This window comes from Pogona vitticeps, chromosome 2, assembly GCF_051106095.1.
Source record: "Pogona vitticeps strain Pit_001003342236 chromosome 2, PviZW2.1, whole genome shotgun sequence".
NCBI lineage: Eukaryota > Metazoa > Chordata > Lepidosauria > Squamata > Agamidae > Pogona > Pogona vitticeps.
In genome coordinates this window covers 257,398,193-257,421,880 of record NC_135784.1, presented here as the reverse complement: position 1 = coordinate 257,421,880, position 23,688 = coordinate 257,398,193, and the positions used below count along the sequence as shown (strand labels likewise).

Here is a 23,688-nt window from a genome sequence, read left to right as displayed (position 1 = left end):
AGTTCCAGTTTTCATTCTGTGAAGCTTCAAGGGATTTCTATTTAAAAATTAGTCTAGCTCAAATGAAACTACAGTACTGTAGGTTTAAATTAAAATACAGTACAAAACTCACCCTGTTTATAACAGAATGCACGGTAGGCCCACTAGTGTTTTTATATTCATTTAAACTGAAATACGAGTTTGGTAGCTATAGAGCATCTTCTGAGAATTAAATCTCAGATTTCTCTATTTTTCATCCTTGAAAAATACATCAGGAACATGGGCTCTTGAAGTTCTTGCTTCTCCCACATAAGCACTTATACCCAAATGAATATAAATAAAACAAACTTAGAAAGAAAAGGAATACATCAAATTTAGAGGCATGAGAGGAAAAGGAAAACAAACCAAAAATAGGGTGAGATAAACAACATATGAAGGAATGAGGCAACAGAAACCTGAACAGTTTTTGGAGATGAGTGTTTTACCTCACAAGGTAAGACTAAAGGTTTAGTCACGTTATTCATTGTTAGTTACTTACTTACCGTAATGGAAGAACATAAAATTAAAAATAGCCTGGGAAAAAGATATTAGGAAACAGATTATGGATTTAATGTAGAAAAACAAACAACTAAATTCTATTTCAGTCACAATTAGAGATACATGATTAAACACTTAATACATAAGAGATATTCAACCAAACTGATACTAAAAAAAATCAATGCCAAATCCTCCATAAATTTCTAAAGGGGGTAAAAATTCCTATTTGACCTTTAAAAATGGATATGTTTCAGTTTGTGTTTTCTGAGGATGTGGACACAATCACTGGAGAGGTGAGAGTGTGAGGCGAGGAGTCACCTCAGCCATGATCAGAAGTGTGTACCGTCCGACTCTCAAACAAAGACAGAAGAAGAAGAGACAGGAGTTATAGAAAGGGAATTAAGGAAATTAGAAATAGAGAAAGAGACTGAAGGGGGTGCTAACTGGGTGTGAAAGGAGGAGGATAAAAGAGGGGAAGAAGGAGAGGGAGAGGCAGAAGCATGTTGGGGAAGAGAGGAGAAAGAAGAAGAAAAAGAAGAGCTTGTGGAGTTGGTTGAAGAAGATCCTTGGACAGGAGAGTGGGTGGAATTCAGAGTACCCATGAGTACACTAAAAAGAAATGGAGACAACAGATGCATAGAAAGCCACCTTACTGGGGGGAGACTGAAGAGAGAAAGCAAAGGAAAGAGTACAGCGTGTGGATAAAGAGGGAAGAACAGAGAAGAGAAAGGCAGAGATGTGAACCCAGAGATATCCTGTGGGCCTAGCCCCTTCAGACCCCGATGGAGAATAGTTCATGGCTCGATAAAGGGGGAGCACCAAGAAGGTTCGACTTGCAATCCACAAAACTGAAGTGGGCAGAGATGCTGGGCGCTAAACCCAAGTGGTCTTGGGTTCAGCGCCCAGCTAAGGGACGTGGTGGTGCTGCGGGCTAAACCGCAGAAGCATGTGCTGCAGGGTCAGAAGACCAGCAGTCGTAAGATCAAATCCACGCGATGGAGTGAGCTCCCGTCGCTTTGTCCCAGCTCCCGCCAACCTAGTGGTTCGAAAGCATGCAAATGCAAGTAGATAAATAGGGACCACCTCGGTGGGAAGGTAACAGCGTTCCGTGTCTAAGTTGCACTGGCCATGTGACCACGGAAGATTGTCTTCAGACAAAACGCTGGCTCTATGGCTTGGAAACGGGGATGAGCACCGCCCCCTAGAGTCGAACACGACTGGACAAAAATTGTCAAGGGGAACCTTTACCTTTACTTTTAAACCCAGATGGTCCCAAGATGTTACCAACTATTCCCCGTTGTCATATCATGGAGAGTTACCCAGTTTTAATAATGTTTAGACTTATGACATTGTTGAATTTGGAAGAAGATAAACAAGACTTAAAAGATGATGAAGACATGTTAAACAATAAACTAGTTTTATTAGAAGAATTTGGTGTAGCGTCTACTTCTTTGGGCACGTTTGGTTATGAAAAAGGAGATAAAAGATTCAGTCCTGTCCCCCATACTTTCAACATTTAAATGAAATAATTGGGAAAGGATGTCTGGAGTTTTGTGTTCGTGCCATCAAAATGCTGATGACACCCAACTCTATCTCCTTTCCATCTGATTCCAAAGAACCTGTTCTGCACCTAGACTAGTACCTTTTGGCAGTAATGGACTAAAGGTAAAGGTAAACGTTCCCCTTGACATTTAGTTCCGTTTCCAACTCTAGGGCACGTTGCTCATCCCTGTCTCCAAGCCGTAAAGACAGCGTTTATCCATCGTGGCCAGCATGACTAGACACGGAACGCCATTACCTTCCCACCATGATGGTACCTATTTATCTACTCGCATTTACATGCTTTCGAACTGCTAGGTTGGCAGGAGCTGGGACAAGCGACAGGAGCTCACTCCGTCGTGTGGATTCAGTCTTATGACTGCTGGTCTTCTGACCTTGCAGCACAGAGGCTTCTGTGGTTTAACCAGGAACGCCACCACTTCCCACCGAGTAATGGACTAAATTAGGCTTAACACTGAAATTTAACACTGTGCTCCTAGTAAATCAAAAGTCAATTCAGGGGATAGGGATTCAGCCTGTATTGAATGGAGCTACACTCCATCTGAAAAGTCAGACTTGCATCTTGAGTGTGCTCCTGGATTCAATTCTGAGCCTGGATGTACAAGTCTCAGCATTGACCAGGAATGAGTTTGCATAGTTAAAACTGATGCTCCTGCTGTGCCCGTGCATTGAGATGTCTGATTTGGCCATGGTGGCACATGCCTTTCTAACATCCTGTTTGGATTATTGCAATATATTCTATGTGCAGCTCCCTTCAAAGAGTATCTATATCTATAGTGATCTATGTCAGAGACATGGTAATTCTTATAAACAGGGATAGGGAGATCCTATGAATATGTGCAAGAATTTTGGACTGCTATTTAAAAACTCACATTACAAGTAATAAACCAATTTAGATCATCCTATTTATAATTTTTCTATTGATGCTTAATGGTGCATACTGGCAGTCATTACAGATGTGATATTCCTTTATTATGGATTCTGGTTGTGATTGTGATAATGATTATGATTACCAACAATTTAGATTATTATAACGCAGCATAAAAACATGAAAAGATGTTATGTTGTGAATGAATGGTTTCTGAAAATCTATGAAGTACCCCACTGATGAGCTAATTTGATATTCATTAGACATCCTTCAGTCTCAAAAGACTATGGTAACGTGCTCTGTATGGAGGACTTGGAACAGCGTCTAGTGTGGCTGAGAAGGCCAATTCGAGAGTGACAGTCCCTTCCACACTGAAGACAAATCCAGTCTGTCCCCTGTCCGGCTCCCTGGTTTTGCTGCTTTTGTGACTTCCTCTTTGCCTCGGCCTGCTGGGCAAGGGTCTCTTCAAATTGGGAGATACTATATTTGATATAGTATCTTGGTTAAACACACAATCAGGCTGGATGCATTCCAATGAATGGAATGAAGGAGATGTGGTTCTCCCTCATTCCATTCATTGATGTAAGGCAGCAGCAAGTACTGAGCATGAAGGATATACTAACATGTATGACAAATCGTTGCAAATTGATCAGTTTATGGTTCTAAGGCAGACTGAAATGTATAAAAGGAAGAGGATGCCAAGGAATGATAATTCTACAACATACTGTATACCGAACATGTGATGAATTAGGTAAAATACTGTGTGTTGTTTAACATTAGTTTTTTATTTTATCTCACTGTATTGCTAGAATAAAATACTTCTCCTCTTAAAAACCTATTCAACCAGTCAAGAGTCCTTTCTGCAACAGAATATGTTCAAACATTCAATGAAAAGAAAGGTATCTTATAATATCTTTAGGTGGTCTCTTGTGGTTTTTAGGCATAGCCTGAATCACCACTGCTCCTTCTTGGTGACAAGAATACACATTAGGTTCCAAAAATGCTTAGTTTCTTGTTTAGCTGGTAGATCCTGCTGGTATTTGATCAGATTAGATTGACCAAAGCTTGCTTTAAATTAGCGCATTGCTTATGTAATTTATATAAATATGTAATTTAAAAGGAAAATGAACAAGACAGTGTACCCTTTATGTTTGCTTCTCTTAATTAAACATAATGTGAGAAATAATACAAATGACACATGGATGCTTTCCCCACCCTCATCTCCACTAAGGAATTCATTTGGAGTGTTGACAGGGTGTATGCACAATAAGTCTCATGGCTCCCAACACAATCGAGACATTGGCTATTTTCCAACATTCAGTCCACTTTAATTAGTGCTGGTAAAGCACTTTGATATCCTCAGGTATGAGGTCCTCTGTGAATACAAGGTTTGTTACAATTATATTTATGCTAATATTTTTGTCAGATCTCTTCATAAGAAGGCAGTTTCCATTTCTGGCATAGTCCTCTGAGAAAAACAGTCCCCTGAGTGGTTCAAATCTACCCATTATTAAATGGGTAACATTACCCTGTCTTCTAAGAAAGTAGTTGTGTAAATGTGAAGATTTCTCCTGCAATGTATGGATTAATTGCTATGCTTTCCAGGCAGTGAGAAAAAAAAAGACGAAACGTTTTCCTATGAGAACAGTATAGAAAACATCAAATTTATGTTGCAAAACTTAAGAAAGCTGTATTTAAAATTAAGTTCTTTGTAACCAAGCAATGATATTACTTAATTAATTGTGGAAAGCAACATGCTTGATCCATGACCTGCCACCATCCATCCATCCATCCATCCGTCGGTCTGTCTGTCATACCACCTAGTGAATGCACACTACTCTGGGTGGTGTACAAGCAAATATAACCACCACCAACTTCATTCCCATAATAACATAATGAAAATGGAGCTATAACTGACTCCTGTATGGTAATCTACAGAAAAGCTAAAGTTCAAACTTTAAAATTAACATCCTTTGAGGGTATGATGTCATGAGTCACTAAGGAGTTAACCTAAATTTGGACATGCACACATACCTTAGTTAATTGTCTACTTACTTGATTGTATTGTTCTTAGTAATTAAGAGTTGCTCATCAAATTCAACTTGCATTTTTTCAGACTTCAAATCTAAAAACCTACCGTTTTATACGGCCCAAATTTTTCAGAATTAAATTATGATTAAAATTTGATTTTACATAAAAATTTAATTTCATATAGCGGATCCAAAATTGAAATACTCCATCATAGATGGGTGAACCTCTAAATGTAGAACATAACAGTATTCCCCCTCCCCGCCACCTTTAGTTCCAGATGGCTTCTGGAGGGAGATTTATTGTGGAAATGCCATGGCTCCACATATGTTTACGTAGGATCTACACGGATATTGTCATCCAGCTGTAACCTTTCAGTCTCCTTACATTTCTTCTTTTCTCATACTAGAGTGATTCTAAGTTTGAAAAAAAGAAGAGGTATGTAATGTCCACAGCTACAGACCACCTTACTGATACCCTTCTGTCTTTTCAAAGAGGTGTAGTTTTCGCAAAAACAATGACCTGTTAGGCAGATGAACCTATCACAAATCAGCATACATTCAATATAACCTTTGTGATATAACCTTTGCAATATTTTAAAATTAAAATTTAAGTGTACACCATTATGTCCCGATAATGTTAACAATTGCCTCTAATAAAGTCCACCTGCCAGAACCAAAAACACTCTGCACTCTCCCAAAACAGTTCCAGAATGTTGGAAAACACTCCAGAGAATGCTTTGGCAATATATGGGGTGTGCAGGTGGGAAGAAGCAAGGGGATGCCATATAGAACAAGCAAAAGTCACTCATATTAGATTTGACCCTACAATGCTTTCTTTTAAAAACTCTTTTTGATCCTTGGCATTAACCATATGCTAAAATGGTATGATTAAAAAGATGGTGAGGGAATTAGTGGGTTATGTTGGACTTCTCCAGGCTGCTCCAAGTGCCGCTTATTTACATGAGAAAGAAGATTTGTTTTGCTCTGCTCAAGACTGCATCAAGGATGTACCACACAGAGCCATAAACATCACATTCCACTCTTAATTGCTTGTTAGCAGAGATTCTCATAGGGGCTTAGAGGAGGGGGCTGAGAGAAGTTACATTTTGCCAGTGAAATTACTGGACAAAGAACTTGAATCTGATCGGATAACTTCATGTTGGGGAAACATGGATTTAAGATCCAGTAAGAGGCTAGTTAGTCTCGAGGTACCCATCTGTCTGTCTGAGGATGATGTTGATGGTCCTGTTGGAATAGATGTATTTGGGACAGAGATGCAGTAGAAGAAGCTCAGCTATATTTACTTAGGCAGCAGTAAGCTTACTTTTATTATTTTATAGGGTATGCTTTCATATGGCTCATTTAATTATCTAAATATGCATTGTTTATTGCCTTTGCATTGTTTTTGAACTGTACAACCTCCATATATCTGTGAAGATTCTCAGTCGTCCAGGTGAGGTTATCTGGAAGTTGAGTCATGGCAATTGGACTTCTTTCTTACAATGTTGAAATGTTTCGCTACGTTTCAGCCCAATAAGAAAGAAGCCCAGTTGCCATTGCTCAACTTCCAGTAACTGTACAAACTCCTTGTTTGAAATCTCTATACCTTTTTAATAATTTTAATAAACCTTTCTATATTTTACCCAGGTGTGATCCTTGGGAGAAAAATAGCTTTGAGTGTCTAAAGAAGGTGCCCTGGCCAGAGGCTACATTCACTAATTTCATTATTTTGGGTGATCTACCTTGTCTGGTTGGTGTACTAAGTACAAAGTGCACAATCAGGAGAGCTTTCTGTCTTGAGTAAGGAGGCGGGTGAAAATCTAAATTAGAAGCTTGCCCATAATGCTAATCCATGCACCCTCCGGGTCTCACCCAGCCTGGGGTTCAAAGGTGTTGGCTCTTTGACCTACTGGGATGCCCTCAGGGGGTTCCTTACACATACACCCAGTAAGCTTTTAAAAAACACACTGGAACATAATAAGAGGATAGCACCATAACTATATTCTGACACCATCACATCTGAATTGGGAAAATGTGATTTGAGTTTTTTTTAAATGATAATTTTGCAGAAATCCTTGTGTTTTTTTCTGGAAGTACTGAAGAGAGTTTAGCATGCACACAGACTCAAGACTCTACTATATATAAGGCATCGCAGGAAGTGCAGACTCACATGGCTGTTATTTGTCTTCATTGCAAATTGGATATTCTAGAATTATTCCAGAACACATGGAGAAGACAGTGAAGTTGAGATTTTCTCACTGGTAAATTCATTTATTTCTAGAACATCCAGAAAAGCCATTCACTTAGATACAGTGGGGTCTCTACTTAAGAACGTCCCTACTTAAGAACAATCCAACTTAAGAACATTTGCTAAATTTTGCTTCTACTTGAGAACAGAAATCCAAGATAAGAACAGGAAAAAAAACCTTTCCTGCTCTTTTTTTAACCTTAGGTCATCTTAGGTTAAAAAAAAAATTCTCCCCCTAGTGGTAGAGTACGTATTAACCAGCTTTGCATTAGTTCCTATGGGAACTAATGCTTCAATGTACGAACGCACCTCTACATAACAAAAAAACAGCCAGAACGGATTAATTGGTTTTCAGTCCATTCCTATGGGAAATTTTGCTTCAACTTAAGAATGTTTCAACTTAAGAACACCATTCCAAAATGGATTAAGTTCTTAAGTAGGGGTTCCACTGTAGTTTCTATGGACAGAAAAGAGCAGATACGGATTAAATGGTTTTCAATGCATTCCTATAGGAAATGCAGATTCAACATAAGAACTTTTCAACTTGAGAACCACCTTCCAATACGGATTAAGTTCTTAAGTAGAGACCCCACTGTATTGAGTAAGAACATAGAGGTTCTCTCAGAAAACAAAGGGCACAAGATGTAATGAAAAATAAATCCACAATATAGTAAAAACCTGCAGTGTCTACCGATTTTGTTGGGTGTAATGGGCACATGAGCAGAAGAGAACTGATAGTTCCAGTGTTGTTGATGATGTAGAAATTATTGAAAGGCAGCACTCTGATCGTTCAGAGACAACAGCAGTGATATCTGACTTGTTACTGCTTAGTATTAAGATTAAAGAAGTGCAAAAGCAGGGTGCAGATGAATGTTAGGAAGACAAGAAAAGGGTGAAAGGAAAATTAATAAAACCAACATGTAAAACAAGTAGAATGAAGACTACATTTTTGCTTAAAATAGCACAATCAGAAATGAAAATGGGAAGAATAAAAAGATTTTGAGAAGGGATACTAAATGTGTTCTAGTTCAGAAAATGTTAATTTTGCCCACAGATTTAGAAGCATACATGTCATCATTTAGCATCCATGATATCCCATCTGAATTTTATTTCATAAGTGACATTACATTTCTAGATACACTACTGTTAATTGGGGCTGGTATATGGACCCATAAACACACACACACACACACACACACACACACACACACACACACACACACACACACACACACACACACACACACACACCGTTACAGTAGCTCCGCTGGCTGCTGATCTGGTTCCAGGTGCAATTCAAAGTACTGGTTTTAAGCTATAAAGCCCTAAATGGCTTGGGTCCAAGCTATTCCTATATGAGCCTGTTTGGGTGTTATCAAAGGAAGCCTTTCCCTCCGTCTCACCACCCTCAAAAGTGTGCTTGGTGAGGACACAGGAAGAGGCCTTCTCTGCTGCTCTTCCCAGACTCTGGAACTCCCTCCCACAGGAGGCCACATTGGCCCCATCTTTGCGGTCCTGCCACAAGTAGGCAAAGACCTTTCTCTTCATGCAGACTTTTCTTTCATGCCGAACTGTTTAGGAGATATTTGAAAATGAGAAGGTCTGCAAGTTGTTGTAGTAATGCTTTACCTAACATTCTTAGTATAATGTTATTAATTTGTTTAATATTTGAATTATTCATTGCTTTTAGTTTTAATATTGCACTTTAATGTAAGCCATCTTGGGTCCTTTCTTAGGAGACAGGAGGGTTAAATGTGTTTAAATAAAAAGTTATGCATCAAAACAATTTGTAAATTACATTTCAGATATTGGTCAGAAACTTACTGGAAACTTACACTCGCAAAAAAGAAATCATATACCGTAAGTTGTGACAACAGACTGCCACTCAGCAGTGTGGGGTGTTGTTTGTTTTTCTTGGTCCACATCTAACTGCATGATCAGGAATGCAATCAGCACCTTGTTAATAAGGAGCACTTTGCCCTGATTACTTACACGATTTCTCTCATGTAAGGAAATCTGATAAATCAATTATTTCTTCAGCTCCATTTATATGTCATTTCTGCAACCTATAACATGCAGAACAAGTTGACTGCCGCAAAGCATAGAAACGCACATTTTAAACAATAAAATAAAAATGGGAGCTAGAAATGTTAAATGGCAGAGCTTCAGGAAATCTTGCCTTTCTGGTTTCTTTTTATTTCATTACTCTGTGGGTCAAAAATGTATGGGTGGATTATAATCCACCCACCACTACTACCAGAAGAATTTATTGTTCCTTGGAACATTTTATAGTTTTTGAATGTTTATATTTTAAGTTCAGAAAGATATTTAAAAGCCAGAAATTAAATATGATACAAAATCATATTCCTATTTTAAAAAAAAGATGTCACCGAGACAAACTATGAGCATGAACATCAAGTGAATCTTACATAGATCTAGCAATCCTCAAATTATGGTCATTTTTCTAAAAAAGGTTCAATGGCATTTTCCCTCCCAAACATGCATATATAACACATGCAATTTTACTTATGGGAATTACAGACCAGACTTCCTGGAGCCAGAACTCTATTGATGGATTACTTATTCTTATTCAGGTCTTAGCTATAATCATTTTCACAGTATTAGCTTGCAGCAAAAGTTACGGTACCTCTACTCTTCTGCTGTATAAAAGATGTGGTGTCATTGAAGGGGATGAGTTTCGGAGCAAAGGTTCATTATCTCTTTTAATTTCCTGTATCACCTTGGTAACCTTTATCCAGTAGTATCCTTTAGTATTATTTTATCAGATATGTAAGTGACTTGAGTTATGCATCCTATCTTTTGAATGCTCAGTACTAATATTTATAAATACTTTTCTTATTCATCTGGAATATGGTGAAATAAAATGTTCCCTCAGAATCACATTTAAAATGCTATTGACATGTCACCTTTAGAAAAACATTCAGATGCCTTTGAAGGATCAGAATTTGCAAATCATTCTCCCGTTTGCTCCAGTATGTCATTTTCTAGTTAGACTGGTTCTCAACTTTTTCTGTCTTATATCTCACCAATAATTCTGTTAAAATAACTGTGGGCATGGTGGAAACAAAAAATCCACTTTTTTTGTTTCAGGGTGTAAAAATTACAGTAGTTACTAGTGGCAGTAAAGGGGGAGGGGAAAGAATTCCATTAGCAACTGAAAAATCAGCTGAAAGCAAGTGAAAATCCAACCTAATATCTACCCTAGATTTTATTTGAAATCAGTACAGGCACCAACAGCTGACAATCACCGTTTCAGTGTCAACCTGATAACCATCCCATCCCATTTTCCTCCAATTAATTCTGTATAGTAAGCAACGCTTGGCCCAGGAGTTACATATGCATACACATTCAAAGGCCTGAAGCACAGCCCCCAAGGCATACTATCTGCCAGATTCCTCTCTACCTACTTTCCAGCAATTTTCCTGGTTCAACCCACAGTGAAGAAGGACACTTCAGTTTTGCTGGGGTGATATATATGGGGTGCGAGTGTGTACGTATATGGGCATGCATACACACACCCCAGTGCCACTTCCAAATAAATTTCCATAGCAAGGATTTGAACCTATGTCTTGCAAGTCCTAATTCATCATTCTATCAACTACACTATATTGGCTCTCAAGTACCAAACGTAAAGATTATAATAAAATATGCTCAGATAATTTTAGAGAGTGATTCTCATTACACACTGTAAAAAGTGTCAGTAGCTTTCCAACAGTCTACCATGAACACTGACAGATGAATAGGCTAATGACCATACTTCACAGATCACATCATAAGACTTGCACAGCAAGTTGTGTGCAGTCTCTGCACCTACCAGTTCTCCAATAATTTGTTAAGAAATGCACTGAGGGGGAACATTAGGTTAATTTTCAGCTTAAAAATAATCTGAAGATTAGATATTATGTATGTAAAGGAGTCTTAAAACTTGCAGCCTTTCTCCTGAAGCAAACAACAACAACAACAACAACAACAACAACAACAACAACAACAACAAAAAATCCCAAACGTTTCTAGAGGAAACCGCTAGTCAAAAGTCACTGCATGTCTCATTCATATTTTTGTTAGTTTTGGGCCTCTCATATTCTTTCACAAGTGCTTTCTCTCGCCCCGCCCACAAACTGGCATTTACAACATAAATTCTTCACAGCAAATCCAGTTGTTAATCCAACTAGAGTAGTCCTATTGAATTAATGAGACTCTCCGATATTTCACTTAGTTAAGTTCCATTCATTCACAATGGATCCACTTTACCTGGGACTAAGAACAGGATTTAGCTCTAATTCCTAAGGCATCACCTGCAATCAGGTAAGGTACATTAAGAGGATTGGTATAAACCAGCATGATTTATTCCAAAGACAGTATTCAGAATTTCTTCATGCTGTGGGGCACCTCGCAGACACAGACTTAATCATGCCACATAACTGCACTAGAACAGATTTGCAGATATTCATTTTAAAACTATGCTATTTCATATTGAAGTGCATTATCACTCTTTCCAGAAGTACTGGATTTTACTCAGGGCAGTCCACAAATAAGATTGAACATATACATACGCAGCCAGAGAGGACAGGACTGGAAGATGCAACCTGCTACACATGCATTTTAATGTTCTTACTCTCTCAGTACTACACAGTAGGGATGTAAATCTTTGCTTATTTCATTTTCCCCCAAATAGCAATATTTTGCTAGCACTGTTTTGCACAAAAAGTTGAATTTTGTGCAAAATACTTATTTATACAAAATACAAAGTTTTCTACACAAAGCAAAAGATTTCTGCACAAAAAACAATCCCCCTGATCTAGTAGGCAAAAAAGTGCTTGCCTTTTGGCTGTCTTTTTGCAGGAACAAAAAGAATCTCTCACTGACTGGATATTTTATTGACAAGGTATACTAATGGGGTGTGTGCTGAGACATCTTTTTTCTTCTTTGAGGACAAGAAAATATGCGAGTATTCACTAGATCCTTTCTATGCATTCAGAGGATACCACATAAAAAAGAACCAGTCATTGGTTGCAAGGTCCAACACACAATAATTCCATCCACACACTGAATGGCACCCAAAATGAAAGGGGAGATATCTGATGCCCTTGAATCAATAGAATTCACAGACAATTCCAATAAGGTGTATATTACAGAATCAATTCTGGTTATATATTATACTGAGTATAAAATATTTTGATAACTCAGATGTAGAATACTGATGCTGACAGTGTGAAGTTATTTCCATCTGTAAACATGTCACATTGCAAGTTAGTTTTTCACCATAACCATTACAGACTATTTTTCACAAAATTATGGTCTTTGTGAATAATGTACATCTTCAAAAACCAGCCAATGCTCACATGTCTTCAGACATTTATCTTCTAGGCTTCAAATCAAATTGCTTGCAGCTGTATCCCTCATTCTTAAAAAATGAATTCCCAAGACAGCTGAACTTCTGTAAGCAACTGTGCTGTCCGTGAGATGAGATAATTTAAGAATGAATGCTGGCTTGACCTTTCAGCCACTGCAATGTCACGTGTATTAGGGGCCCTGGCTAGATTTAATGCCACATTTGCAACTACACACATGTACTCACGCTAGTGTTCTATCTACTAGCAAGGTTGAATTCAAAAAAAAAACTTGTAAAACATAATCCACTACAGCAGTGGTCCCCAACCTTGGGCCACCAGATGTTCTTGGACTACAACTCCCAGAAGCCACCACCTCTGCTGGCCAGGATTTCTGGGAGTTGAAGTCCAAGAACATCTGGAGGCCCAAGGTTGGGGACCACTGCACTACAGTACTTAAAAAAAAACAACCCACACTCAAATCTATTTATTTATTTTTATTATTTATTTATTCCATTTCTACCCCGCCTATCTGGTCATTGCGACCACTCTAGACAACACAAAAACATGAACAGAACATATATATATATATATATATAAAATGAATTTTACACAATAAGAAAGATTCTACAAGATGGAGAGAAGACATCATAAATCATAATAGAAAGAGAATGGGAAGAAACCAAGGATTAACTGGGAGGGAAGGCCTGCTGAAACATCCATGTTTTCAGTTGGTTTTTAAAAATACCCAGTGAGGGAGCCGCGAGAATCTCCGGAGGCAGGTTGTTCCAGAGGCAAGGAGCCACCGCCGAGAAGGCCCGGTTTCTTGTTTTTTCCTTCCAGCTTCCCTCGGCGTCAGGCTCCTCAGCCTCACCTCCTGACTCACACGAGTGACACAGGTAGAACTAGGTGGGAGTAAGCGTTCCGCCAAGTATCGAGGCCCTAAACCGTTTGAGGCTTTATACGTAGTTTGTTTGTTTATACGATTAACATAGTAAGACCCAAATGGACCTGCATATATGCCTATGTTTTTCCTAGATTGCTAAAGAAAGGCCAGTAATATTTACTGGAGAAAAGAAATTACACAGTAGTAGTACCCTCTAATTTTCAGCCCGACTGGGCAGGGCTCTGCCTCTCACATGCACAACTTCGTCCCTGCATGTGCACAAAACTCTACTCCCCCCCCCAATATTAAGGGTTCCATCAGGACAGAAACCTAAGGGGTTGAATGCGATCGCTATTCGGAGGAGGAAGAAAAACTGCATGGAGGGAGGCCGGGAGGCCTGCGAATGTGCACCAGATTTAAAGGAAACCTTGTAGGCTTCTGTCCTCTGTACTGACAGAAGACCCTTTGACTAGGCAGCAGAGATATCCACGAGCAAAAAGGTTTGTGGAAGTGTGATTTTCATTGGTTAGCCCTTTCCCTGCCTAGGCTATAGTTCCACAGGAAGAGAGTAGTTTCAAGTATCTTGGCTGCAAATCCAGTTACCTTGGATTGAAACAAACTCACTTTACAGCTTTGGCCTGTCTCAGTGTGATTCCTGATGAAGCTTTAATCCCATGAACACTCTGCCTCATTCTTTAATTTTTACAGGGGCTTCCCATGACATTATTCTCCACTCCCAATCCTCCCTTGTTTTCTCACTTCTTCTGTCCTTTTTTTCCTGAGGGAAATCCATTAAGTGGGGGTGAGGGCAGGGAGCACACAGCTTTCCAATTACTAATATGAGGAATCTTCCTTCTAAAAATGTCCTCAGGAGATCTGATATCAATGCTGGGCAAGATGGGTGCTGATATGGAATACACAGAGGAACTGAATGGATGGGAAGCAGTAGTAAAGAAATTTGGGCATTTGAGGTTATGATATAAGGAAGGCTTCTCTAGCTTGAGTCTTCATGAAAAAGCGATCTGATAATTTAAAAGAGAGGAATGACCATGAAGTTTGAGAATAGCTCTCACAGTGGTTTCCAGCTCATACAATACATGAGGATCACTATACCTTATAGTAGTTCCCTGTAGTCGGTCGATTTTCTTGTTTAGCTCTGCAATGATGCTATGGAGTTCTGTGATTCGTTCTTCATAGCGAAGTGTCGTCCGCTCTTGCATATCTTCATGCTCTCTCATAAGGTGAGACTGTTCACACTAAAACACAATAGAGTAAAAACACTTAAGAGGAACAACATGGGCATTGCAGTAGGCAATATGGAAAAAAGATTCAAAACAATCTTGCATATTCTCTCACCTTCTAAATTCTATGAAATCTAATTAGATTTGAGTAAGAATTTTTTTAAACTACATGAAGAAGTAATTCACTAATTTCAAGAGATTTAAACATGAGAATGCAATTCACAGTAACACTGCTTTTGTGTGGTACCCTTCCCTCAATCTATCTCAATGGAATTTCCATAAACAGACAAACAAAAAATACAGCCCTCCACAGAAACAATGACACACATTATGCACACTGACACTACAGAAATAACATTGTCTCATTACATTAGTACAGTTTAAGAATACAGATTTCAACATGTCATTTTTTTAAAAAATGCAGTTATCTAAGATTTTCAGTGTGCTATGAGAACAATGATCTAATTGTACTTTCCAGAATAGGTCTGAGTAATTCTCACAACCTGTGGGAAGAACATGGGACTCTCCTGGCCTAACTTTTTCTAATAAACAATTATCCTAAATTTATTATTATTGTACTTTCTCTAATACTCCATTATGCAGCTTAACAACTTAAGGTTGCAACTGCTTTCATTCTCTGTATACTATCTTGTTCTAAAAATGTGCTGAAAGAACTACATGTCCCTGGCAGAATAAAAACATTGCCCCATTGACTGAGGTGACTATGAAATCGGTCATGCTTAACTCCCCTGTTCTCTCCTGCAGTCTGTAAATAGTATCAACTGCCTCTGATTTACATTTGTTTTGCACCAATTAATTAAAATGACTGAAGAATCTGTTAAAATAAATTTTTACAATCTAGTGCTTATAAATTCTTTCACTCAACCACTTTTACTTCCCCACAATGAAGATCATATAAGGGTGATTCTTTCACTAAACCACTTTTACTTCCCCAGAGTGAAGATCATATAAGGATGGAAATGAGAGTAGTGTTGACCACAAAGCCAGTATTTACAGTTCACATTAATTCCCCAATCCAAATTATACTCTTAAAATGCATGTTATTAAGGAGGAATAGCTTTATTTTACCCTTCTTCCTCTGTTTTCAAGGGAGCAAGTGAATGGGGAAGGGGAGTGGAATGAAGAGTTGCTGGCTAATATCCCCACCCTTTTTGTCTTTACTTCTACAAAGAACTGAAGAGGGATGATTTCAGAGCTGCTGAATTCTGGAGAACGCTAAGTATTACCCCCTCCCCGATGGAAGGGAAACATCTTGAAAATAAAGACCAGCCATTACTTTTAAATGGTGAACCTCATTTGTCTAAAATAAATTAAACCTTTTCTTTGCACAGGCCTTGATTCTTAAGAGTAGTTCAGAGACTATGGGTACAACTAGATGGGAATTTGTCCCACAGTCTGATCTACTCTGGAAAAGGGCCATGTTGCTCCGTTTCCTGACAACCACATGGCATACAGGCCATCACAAATCATCGTCCCTGTTCCATGTCTACCTCCACTTTTTTGGCTCCCTGTCAAGGGTAAGTGGTATTTTTTTAATGTGGGTAAGATTGCTCCATTTTGGTTCTGTTATAGCATGTGTGATCACTTGGATTAAACTAAAGTTGATTGCTTACCCTGTCCTTTTGCTTAAGCTGCTTCACAGTCTTGGGAAACTGAAATATGTAATATGCCACTTAGAAAAAAACTGAAAACTTCCTCTCTGCCCCCTTCCACAGGGGAATGGGAGGAAGCTTTTCATTTTCCAAGGTACTGAAGCCGCTTATGCGAAGCACTGAGGTGGAGACAGATGACAAGGTAGGGTTTTCCTTCCTTTTGGAAAGGTGTGCTGTGGTTGATCCTTGCACATGGAAGCAAGGATCACCCCAAATGAAATATCACATCTCAGAGAGGCCCTAGCTTGATTCAGGCCCGGATAATTTGGTCATCTAGTCACATCCTACATTCACCTTACACTTCTTCTCTGTGTAAGTAATAGTTAAATGTCAGATAAAAACTGGGCAGGTAGAGTTTCCATCAGCATTTTGAAAGGGGAACCACACCAGTTTAACTTCAGGCTGTTCCACAGCTGACACACAAATAAGTGCTGAGTCTATCTTCTAATGCTATGTAAAGATGCACCTACTGCATTTCTGTCTTTTCTTCATATGAAGAAAGCTTCAGATCATCATTAAGGAACGGCAGTACATTATCAGGTTCATATACTTTGTCAGGTATATGGTTGAAAGGTGGTAGAAGTTAAACAGGATAACTGAGGCCTAGCAGTTTTGAGATGAAATGATGAAAGCAGTATGATGAAGGTAGCCACTCTTGGATAGTTGAGTATTTGTTTTATTACTGCCCATTTTCTATGTATTATATTCAAATATTAGGCCAAAACCTGTACCATTTCATTTCATATGGCAACCTAAAATACTTTTATGAAACACCAACCTCAGATCTACCTTTTAGAGGCCACAGTATGGCCTCAGGATGAATTCCAATGCTGTTGGGCAGGTAAGAGAAAGGAAAGGCTGAGATCTACATTAGAGGTATTTTTGCAAATGGAGGACAAAGCAAAATAGAATATATTTATTTCCAGGCAAGACATAGACAGAATTATTTCCTGAGACAGGGATAGGAAAGACTCATTATGTGTACAGAAATCCAGGTTCATTGAATCTACTATGGAGGAAAAGTCCTGGGAAATCTCACAGCAAAAAAAATATTATGATGCAAGAGTTATGATGAAAAAAATATTTTATGATAAAAGACAGAAACAATGTCAGCCCTGGCATAGTGATACAACAAATAGAATTATTGTGATGTAAAAACCTGCATGAACATAACAGATAACTGACTGTATTACTGTAGCAAATGACAAGACCTACGGTAACCTTAAAAGCAGAGCAATTGTAACATTTTCCCTGTAGAATGAGAATGCATCATGGGAACAACATTGCGTTTTTGAGGGATTAAAGCTCCCTAGTAAGGCAAGATAGTACAAGTCATTCCATAATTCATGTAACTCATCAAACTATCTAACAGCTTCTAGAGTTCACATGGCATGACATTTTAAGTCAAGGAGGAGTGAACAGGCAATTCATTATGTTGTTATCTTAAAGCTTACGGTAAGAACCACCCAAAGTCAAACACAGGCTTGTTCTTCCCTCTTGACAGCTCATCTGACGTAATGCTTGAATTTATCAGTGTGCAGATGAGAATGATTAAAAACCTGACATGTGGATAATCTCCAGGTATCTGATGAGCACAGCTGTGAGAGGGAGAGAGCATATGCCATGATTTCAAGGCAAAGCCACCACCAAACTGAAATAGTTTCTAACTCAGGTTAGATAATCACTTAATCTTATACATGTCTGCTCAGAGGTTAGCCCCACTGGAGGCCAAGGGAACTTATTTCAGGTAAATGTGTACAGCTAAATCATTTTAAGAAGCTATATTCTCACCCTTGTGTCCGAGCAGTGATTTTCTCATATTCTAACCCACCAACAGTGTTGGTGAATTGACAAACTTTCTTCCTAATACATGAAAATAAGACGCTGTAGCAATACATTGAAGATGAAAAATTACATTGCTCATCTTCTATTCCATCACAGTAGTAATAGTCTCAACTACGGATGTTGGCAAGTCTTTCGACCCAAGTCCCAAGTCTGAGCCCGAGTCTTTTGTACTGAGTCTCAAGTCCCAGGCCTCGAGTCTAAGTCACAAGTCTTGGACAGAGGGCAGGAGGGGGACATAGGCATACGCATGCACGGAGACAGCAGGCCTGGCTTCCCTTCCTGGAGCAGGCCCCTGCCTCTGGACATGCCCAGAAGCGGCAGGCCTGGCTCCTGGAAAGGAAATAAAACCTGCTGCATGCTTCTTAGGTCAGTGGTGTGCAGCAGCAGCAGAAACAGGTAGGCGCTGGGGGGGCGCGCACTGGAACGTGATAAGCAACTCAGAAATATGATTCCAAGTTGCAAGTTGAATGTGAGTCATTGGGGGAAAATCCCATGTTGAGTCACTGGTGCAACTTACATGCCACTCAACAGTGAGTCTCAAGTTGCAAGTACCCATCCGTGGTCTCAAACAAAGAGATTTTCTACTGAAATAGAAAATTTCAAACAAATCTTAAATTGTACAATTCCTAATAAATTCACTTTGTCAACTCTAACCAGACTGCAGTTCAAGTTTCATGTAAATCAGAAGTTGAAAAGTTCCTGAATCAGTTAGTTGTAAGGTAGAGATTACCCTGCCCTGGAATATGAGCTAGCTTTGGACCAGGCTGACCCACAAGAAACAATTTCATCTTCGTTTGCCATGTTCACTAACACAAGGGAGGCCTTATTCACACATACTTCTCTGACTACCTTTTATAAGCTTTCAGTCCAAGATATTGAATTATTTGCATTATAAAGGGCCAGAAACAATAACATAAATAAAATGTCCTAGCCAACTTGAGTTAAAAAATTATTTCAACTTAAACTATGCAACGACTGTCAAAAAATCAATTAGAACTTAAGCTGGTGGTCTGTTTATGCTATTTTATCACACTGAAAAAAGAACTGAGAAATAGCACTGATGGGATTTCTCTGCATTTTAGTCTCCACTGGTTCAACCTCACCCCATTTCAACCCTCTTTTGAAGGTTGCAGAGTTGAGAACCAAAGGCTGCAGGCAACCTCCCTCTCCACACTAGTTTGCCTCCTAGTGTACACTTTAGCCCTGGGTGTAGCTTTAGAGTGCATGGGAAATCTTGTGTGAGTGAGACAAGTCACTCAAAATTTGTCACTGGATTAGGGCTGGGTGGGGCGTGCCATTCTTGCGCAATAGCTTCTACCATATCCATATAGAGCAAATCTTTTTACAATCCATTTTCCCCTGTAGTGGTTCAATCCACAAGGAATCGTAGGGTGAATGGTACGTGGGAGCATTGTCTCCAAAAATATTGTCTTTCTCCTATTTGAGAATAGTGTAGTACAGATGTACCTTTAGCAATTGCAGGGCTCATATCTGGGTGATTACGGTGGGAAGGGGGAATGTTCTCTCATTTTTTAAGTTGACAGATCCTATGGGAATTAGAAGTAATCAGAGCCCAATCCTTTGTAAGTCTGTTCAAAATTAAGCTCCACCAAGTTTAAGGGGGCTTATCCCCATGTAAGTGGATATAGCATTGCAACATTAATTATGAGTAATTAACAAGGATGGTGCACCCAATGCAGCAGTTTATCTAATCTATAATTCAAAATGTTTATGGTTTAAAAGATCTGAGAGTGCAATTCTATGCATGTCTACTCAGAAATCCATGTAAATTCAGTATTAGGAGCCTCGTGGCACAGTGTTTAAACTGCTGTACTGCAGCCAAAACTGTGCTCACGACCTGGGGTTCAACCCCAGGTAGCAACTCAAGGTTGACTCGGCCTTCTATCCTTCCGAGGTCGGTAAAATGAGTACCCAGCTTCCTGGGGGGGGGGCAATGTGTAGCCTGCATAATTAACTTGTAAACCGCCCACAGAGTGCTTGAAGCACTATGGGGCAGTATATAAGCAGCATGCTTTGCTTTTATATGTACTATTCAGAAGTACATCCCACTATATCTAATAAAATTTACTCCCAGAGAGGTGGGTACACAATTGTAGTTTAAATATCTTCTAAACACTCTCCCTTTCATTTGTATTTGAACAACATTTTATTCCATTTGTTAAATGTTTAAAAAAATTATGTTAAAATAATTAAGGGGAGTGTAAAAAACAACTCTGAAACATACATTCTGCCTTAAGAAAATGAGTTTTGAACAGCTGTGTAGTAAACGTCACTGCAAGACAATTAGCTACTTCTCTTAATCCAAAGCCACCGCAGGGAAGGGAAGATCAAAGTAAAACAGGATTGCCCTCACAAAGGATCTCTTTCCTAGCAACTTAACAGTTAGGCATGGGCGTGTGGGCACCGATAAAGAAATACATAACATTGATAAAAAGTCCTAGATCATGAGACTCTTAGAGGACCACCATGCTGTTATAGCAGATGAGTACCCTTCCAGTATCCTTCATAAGCATTCTGCTTACTTAGCGAGGTTGTACCCAAGTGGATTGATGTGGAAGCACATTATTCCCATAGTGGCCTGCTTCCTTATGAGTTTGTTTACTTAGCAAAAGTAATAGAAACTCCTTTAGAAGCATTATGTTTCCTACTGCAGCAAACTGTGCAGATAGTAAACTGCTAATACATGGGAAGCATGCCACCTGATAGTGGAAAAACAAACAAACATGAGAGATATAAATATGAAGAAGCAAGAGACAGCAATACGTGCACTGCATATTAACAACACAGGTATCAAGCATGAGATGCCAAGAAGCAGGCAGAAGACACAGCAATGCAGATGCAACATACAGAGAACACGGATTTCTCTCCATAGATGCAAATGGTAATGGCTTGTGTGAGAAAACCTAATATTTTTCATCTGTGTCTAGATATGCTTGTTAGAGATAATCTTTTGTTCTAACCAATTATCTTCTGTGGCGATCTCCTCTGAAGCCCCTATTCCCCCAGGACTTCATGAGGTTCTCGCTCTTCTTCCTTCTTCGCTGCCACCAGGTATTACTGCCATAATACCATTTAATCATGGAGACATGTGTGCTTTTAAAACTTAAGTCATTTATTAGATCAGGGAAGTTAATATATGATTAATATTTAATAAGTAAATCAAAGGCTGATAATCACTAGTATTTGAATCAAAACTGCTATAACTTTAAACCTCTTTTAACTCTCTATTCCATTAATTGATCTCACAGATTTCTAATTCACTCTTAGTTCACTTTTAAGTTTCACACTGTCTCTCACTACCAGAATCTCTCTTCGAACTCCATACACCAGCCTTTATATCCAGCCCCCTCCCCCCCTTGGCTCCGCCTTCCATCCACTCATAGGCTCCTTCTTCACGGTTCTACTGTGACGGACAGGTGAGGGCAGGGCTGTTCGCTACATCTTCAATGAGCTAAATTAAGTACAGAATCAAAAACATGGAGTTAACTTGTAATAACTTTAGAAAAGGTTGATTAACTACAAACTTTAGTATTTCAGTAGCAAAGGTCAAAATACAGCATTTGAGTGAAAAATTCCAGCTAAATTTCTTTAGCTTTGATGAATTATTCTAAACCAAGTAAGCCACCCCTAAAGCTGGATGGCATGGATGCAAGTGTGGATGGAGAAAGAGCAATAAGATATAATGTGCTCTGGCAATCTCCAAGGAAGAAGGCACACAAGAGAAAAGAGGGGCAGGAAGTGACCAATGCACAATAGTGCCCCAATAGCAGGGTAAAACTGAGTGACTGGCAGAATCACCCACTGCATAGTGGGACACAATTGATCTGTACACCCCAAGAATGCTAAAGACTACTCAAAGCTATTTTTCTTAAACTTTTTAATGATATAGTTTAAGAAATGTACTCTCTGCTTTTTGATTGTGCCTTTTTAGGCTACAGGTTCCTGTATTTTTAAAATGTACATAATCAAACCATTTCCATCGGGGGGTTTTATTCTTAAAATACATTTTGATTGTACTTTTATGCCCTGAAATCCAGTCTTCATATATTTTAAAGCCTTTACTGCATTTTCCCACATCTATAAAAATGATTTTCAAAAGTAATGTACCTGTGACTTCTTAAAAAAATTACATGTTTTTAATAACTCTTGAATTTTTGTGCACAGAAGCCATGTAGATAAAGAAAGCTTGTATTAACAGGAAAGCTAATGTTGCCTGGAATCATTGCAACAATGCAACAACTTATGCGTTGATACTCAGATAAACTTTGTTATGTTTTACAGGGTTTATCTGATTTCACACTGGAATTAACCCTTTCAGGGATAAATGTCAGCTGTGAGGGACCACCACCAGATCTTAGCTCGCTAAGATCATTGTTTGAATGTCATACTTTTGACCTTAACACACTTTCCTCACTCTATGGTCCAAATGTCAGATCTCACCTACAGTGGTGCCTCGACTTACGAACGCCCCTACTTACAACCATTTCGAGTTACGACCAGCTCCGGCCGCAGAAAATTGCTTCTACTTGCGACTGGAGCTTCCACTTATGAACAAAAAAAGGCAGGAAATTCAAATTTCTAACTGTAGGTGGTGACGAGGCTGCTTCTTTGTAGCTCTTTCACCTCAGCAGTTAGAGAGTGTGCATCAGAGGAGGCTTCGGACTGCCTCCTTCTGCTTCTGAGTGAGCGTGTATGTATGTGTTTGCAGGAAGGCTTCGGGCTGCCTGGTAAGATAAGGTGCTGTTTTCTGCTTTTTAAAAACTGTTCTGGGTGTTTTTGCAGCGTGGTTTTGAGCTGTGGGGGTTATGTTTCTGTGCTGCGATGCGTCTGGGGCGATTTGTTTTTTTGTTTGTTTGTTTTTTTCTCCCCCGTTTACGATGGGTCTTGGGGTTTTTTGTTGTTTTTTGGAGTGTTTTTTTCCATTTCCGATGGGTCTTGGGGTGGTTTGGTTCCCCCCCATTTCGGATGGGCCTAGGTGTTTTTTCCCATTTCCTATGGGTCTTGGGTTTGTTTGTTTGTTGGTTCTCTGATGGGTCCCTTAGGGGGTTTGGTTGCTTTTGGGGTTTTCCCCCCATTTCTGATGGGTCCTGCATGCTTCCCTTGCTTTCCCTTTGTTTTCTTTGCATTTCCGATCTGCTCCATTTGTTTTCAGTGCATTTCCAATGGGTCTTGCACGCTTGATTGCTTTTCTCCCCCCGCCCCCAGGCTGGAAGGGATTAACTGCGTTTCCAATGAGTCTTGAAGTGATTTTTTTAAATGATTTTTTCTTCGGCCAGAACGGATTAATTGCATTTCAATTCATTCCTAAGGGAAATGGTACTTTGACTTACGACCATTTCGAGTTACGTCCATCTCCTGGAAGAGATTATGGTTGTAAGTCAAGGCCCCACTGTACTAGATGGCAGCCTTATAATAACATCTAACATTTTATAATAACATCTAAGAATGA

The 23,688-nt window shown here is 39.1% G+C and overlaps 1 protein-coding gene across 5 annotated transcripts in view; it reads right to left on the bottom strand.

Moving 5' to 3' along the window:
• The window catches only part of MCC (MCC regulator of Wnt signaling pathway), a 320,126-nt gene that overhangs the window by 77,360 nt on the left and 219,078 nt on the right, over window positions 1–23,688 (bottom strand). For all 5 annotated transcript variants that reach the window (XM_020780019.3, XM_072992456.2, XM_020780020.3 and 2 more), the window contains one exon: window positions 14,573–14,715. In XM_020780019.3, coding sequence (XP_020635678.3) covers window positions 14,573–14,715 — 143 coding nt within the window. The remainder of the gene's footprint in view (window positions 1–14,572; window positions 14,716–23,688) is intronic.